Source organism: Bidens hawaiensis, unplaced genomic scaffold, assembly GCF_021521415.1.
Source record: "Bidens hawaiensis isolate Kalapana, Puna unplaced genomic scaffold, B.hawaiensis_p1.1 tig00005502_1, whole genome shotgun sequence".
NCBI classification, from domain to species: Eukaryota; Viridiplantae; Streptophyta; class Magnoliopsida; order Asterales; family Asteraceae; genus Bidens; species Bidens hawaiensis.
Window position 1 is genome coordinate 886,003 of NW_027491354.1, and position 4,410 is coordinate 890,412.

The following is a 4,410-nucleotide window of genomic DNA, read 5'->3' on the forward strand; positions in this document are numbered from 1 at the left end:
CAATTACACAAGCACACACAAGTCCAAGGCTTATGCTTAACTCAAAGATTTTCAATTTCAACAATTAAATTTTCGATTTTTGGTTGTCCGATATTTTTTTAATCTCTACCCCGATACGTGGACGGTAGAGATTAATAATCACTACAGTCTGCTTATAAATAGCATCGCCATGAGGTTTAACGCCATATTATCCGAACTACTTTGATACTTTCCACAACTATAAGTCTGATACCTCTCGCTCGATCTTGCAATCAACATTAATGTCTTCTTGCTGCGGTGGAAAGTGCGGCTGCGGGTCCGACTGCAAGTGCGGTAGCAGCTGTGGCGGGTAAGTTCTACACCATCCCATCTGATTTCACATCATTAAACGTACGACAAAACACTTAAAACTGTTTTTCTTTTTTATCAAAAAAGTCACTTTTTAAAGTAAAAACTTTGAAAATTATTGGTTAAACGGAATCCAGACGACCGTTCTACATAGACGGTCGATATTTGAAATGTTTTTGTTATAAAAGGCTATCCGACCTCTTTACAAATGGCGGTTTTGATCATAGACGGCCAAATTTTGAAACTTTTTTATTTAAGACACCGTGTGAGATTAGATGTGATATATTTAATGCATTTTCGTTGGTTGCATGCAGATGCAAGATGTACCCGGAAACGGTCCCCGATGAGATGACTACCACCAAGGCTGTTATTCTTGGCGTCGCAGATAGTAAGACGTACGTTATACATTCATCTTTCATTTTTTATTCTGTAATTTTGCAAAATTTATGATGAAATTATTGATGAGTTTATTTGTTGGTGGTGGTGCAGTGGAGTGGAGACCAGTACCGGAGGCGTGGCGGCAGCGGGTAACGAATCAGACTGCAAATGCAATCCATGCACCTGTTTTGCATGCACCTGCGGCATGTAATAGCTGATTGTATGCGGACTTTTGATGCTGTCTTAGAATGTTAAGTTACTTGCATGTAATAAATAAGTATTTGGAGCAGGTTTTTTTTCTCTCTTTTTTTTTGTTTTTTTTTTCTTTTTTGTGTAACAATAAAAGCAGGCAGGGAGATGATGCTTTTGTGTACGTGTTGAATATCTGTTTTTAATACTACTTTTATGTTGGATAAAATTTTGTTATCGATTATTTTATGGATGACTATACCAATAACTCTGTTACCAAGTTGAAAATATTATTAGATTCCTTGTTTTATGTCATCTGATAATAGAGTTGGCATATTAATTAGCATGCAACTTGGTAACAATTAAGAAAATAAAATATTATGACAGAATTGCTTATTTAATCACTTGAAAAAAAGAGTTGAAGCGTTTTAGCATCATAGCATGCAACTTGCTAAACGACGAAGCGAAAAGGTGCAACACTAAATGCATAATCACAAATTTAAACGGTTGTCTGGATAGAGATCAGACTTTCAGTCATAGCTATCTTTATTTTAAAATGCACGCCAACTCAACTCTGATGAGAAGTCGGGCAGGGGCGGACCCACATAGGTCCGATCGGGGTCCCGGGACACCGATGTTTTTTAAAAATTACTTAGAGACGGTATATTAAATTTTGTAAGGACCCCATAAAAATTAATACTTGGAACCCATACTATTAACATTGAACTGGTACAGTGGAAAGTCCCTTGTTTTACTTGTGAGAGGTTGTAGGTTCAAGCCCCATCATACTCCTCTTTTGTTGTTTTTTTAATATCCTAGTCTTAGTTATTCAGTTAGGGTATTTGTGCTTTTGTTAATTTCTCTCATATGGTCATTATCACCATGCAACATATATAATGTTAACATGGATTTTGCATATTCTTTTATTATTTACCTTGTGTATGTATATTATAATTAATCATTTATTTGTGTTAGAGTTATTTTTTCATGTTTTGGTCAATTATGTAAGACCATATATATAGATTACGTTCATGTTTTTCGGGTATGAATTAAAAGTGTATGTTTCATCTAGTTTGTAATTTAGATTCTTTCTACTTACTCGTTTCCAATGACACCATAGTTCCGTGTTTTATTATGTTCCTCGCCTCGACCCGACCCGAATAACGACCGACCCGAAAAATTTTGTAAACCGAAAAAATTGGGACCCCATTGACAAAAAATCCTGGGTCCGCCACTGAAGTCGGGCTTATCTTGTTTTAAAATGCGTGCGACTATGATAAGTGATACTTATCTTTGTTGTAAAATGCGCATATCTTGTTTTAAAATGCACGCGACTATGATAAGTAATACTTCTCTTGATTGTAAAATGCGCAGCTGTAATAAAACGTACAGCTGCAGAAAACTTACAATTGCATTTGATCAACACTAGACTTATATAATGACTAGTTTGATCCTCCCGTGTTACGGGAGTTTATTCAAGTTTTTGTTTTTAATCGTTTTGCTATTTTATGATAATTTATTTTATTTTTTAGCGTAGTTTTGTTTTAATTTAATACACATATATTAGTTTGTTATTATTTTTTTAGCGTTTGGGTTTTTTCAATTAAGATGTGTATGTTTTTTAGTTTTTTAACGAACAAACATAAACGAACACAGACATGTTGATTTTTTTAAATAAACAAACATGAACACAAATATTTGTCTAACGAAAAATGGGACGTTGATGTAGTTGACGATGGTGGGTAGTATCAGAAGTTAACCAGCGAAGGAGGTGATAGACCAACAACGAAGAACATGTAAAAGAGATAAATTAAATTAGGGTTTAACGATGAAAGTGTTTACCAATAAATGAGATCTTATAACTCATTTAAGGGCTGTTAGGGTTTGATAATTCCTATAACCCGTGGAAATTATTCTTTGATGATTAAGGGGTTATTTCACAAATAAAATGAGATGTTATAACCCGTTTAAGGGTTATCCAGGTTTGGTGAGACCCATGACCTAAAAAATTATTGTTTGATTATGAAAGAGTTTTACAAATAAATGAAATGTTATAACCCATTTAAAAACTATCTGGGTTTGGTAATACCCATACCCGCGAATTCGGGTCAAATGCATGAGAAACCTCCATTTAAAAATCAAGCAATCTGATGGCTCTAGAAAATGGAGGGAGCAACCTAAGAGTGACACGTAGGATTTCAAGGTAGACAATTATATAGATAGTTAGATTCTACATATGGTATAATGATTTTATAATTTATATATAGTTTGAATCGTACATGATGATTATAGTTGTAATTTTATATAGCTAGGACCATCTATAGGCATCTAATCCCATATTGTTTTAAACGGTTGTCTGAATAGAGATCAAATACCCGTTTTGACCAAAACATTTTGACATCTAATCCTAAATCGTTTAAATCGGTACATTTTTTGGATAGAGGTTAGATGACCGATTTGACCAAAAAATTTTAAATTTTGACATTAGCTAAGTTAAAAGTCAAATCAATAATTTTCAAAGTATGACTTTTTTGGTCAAACACAGTCGTTTAAGTGTTTTGTGAACGGTTGTTTGATGGTTAAACACGGTCGTTTAAGTGTTTTTTGAACGACTGTTTGACTTTATGAAATTATAAGTTTATTTATATAGGGTTAGATTAAAATATAAAGTAAACAAAAAACGATAAGTGTGGGAAGTATTTAGTCTATTGATCTTAGATTTGAATGCCTGTTGTTAATTTGAGAATAAAAATGATGGAAATAACATATTTGGAATAGTCCATATTGCTGAGATCATCTCTCCACATGCAATGCACAAGTCATCTTCTATCATTTTAAAACGTTCACAATGTTTTCATACGACAATTATTTTTTAAAAAATCATCATAATAACTAGCGGTTTTATCTTTAATATGAGTACCGTATTAATGTATAAAAATAAAAAAAATTAGTGGGTTTTTATACATTATGTTATTGGTTTATCATTATGTTTTTTTAATTGAGCTTTCTACATTGTGTTATAAGTTATGGTTATTGTGTTTATCAACCGTTACACATATTAAAGATAAAATTTAAAACAAAACGTACGTCATTGTGTCTTTTGTTCTTCATTTTGTCTTTATGCTCATCATTTTATCTTTTGTTCGTTATTGTGTCTTTCTACTCATTATTTTGTTTTAGTCATTGTGTAGTACGTTCATTGTGTATTATGTTCAGTCCATCGTGTTTATGTAATTACCATTGTGTTTTACGTTCCAGATCATTGTGTAATATGTATTCACCATTGTGTTTTATGTTTTATGTTATTGTGTAATAATATGCATTAATCGTTGTGTTTTATATTTTTATGTATTAGATATCGTTGTTATATTATCTTTATATTTACATATTATAATTACACAACGGTGTTTTTCAGATTTCATCACTTTTGAAAAAAAAAGCACAATGATAAGTATAAAGACACAATGATAAATAGAGAGAAACAATGATGAACATAAGACACAATGTCAACAAAAT

The 4,410-nt window shown here is 32.2% G+C and overlaps 1 protein-coding gene across 1 annotated transcript; it reads left to right on the plus strand.

The window, feature by feature from the left end:
- The first annotated feature begins 205 nt into the window (after positions 1-205).
- LOC143629998 (metallothionein-like protein type 2) lies at positions 206-1,099 on the plus strand. The gene is made up of 3 exons (XM_077099123.1): positions 206-328; positions 642-722; positions 817-1,099. Exons 1-3 carry the CDS (start codon positions 261-263, stop codon positions 914-916), a joined length of 249 nt encoding a protein of 82 aa, XP_076955238.1. The 5' UTR covers positions 206-260; the 3' UTR covers positions 917-1,099.
- Positions 1,100-4,410: the final 3,311 nt, after the last annotated feature.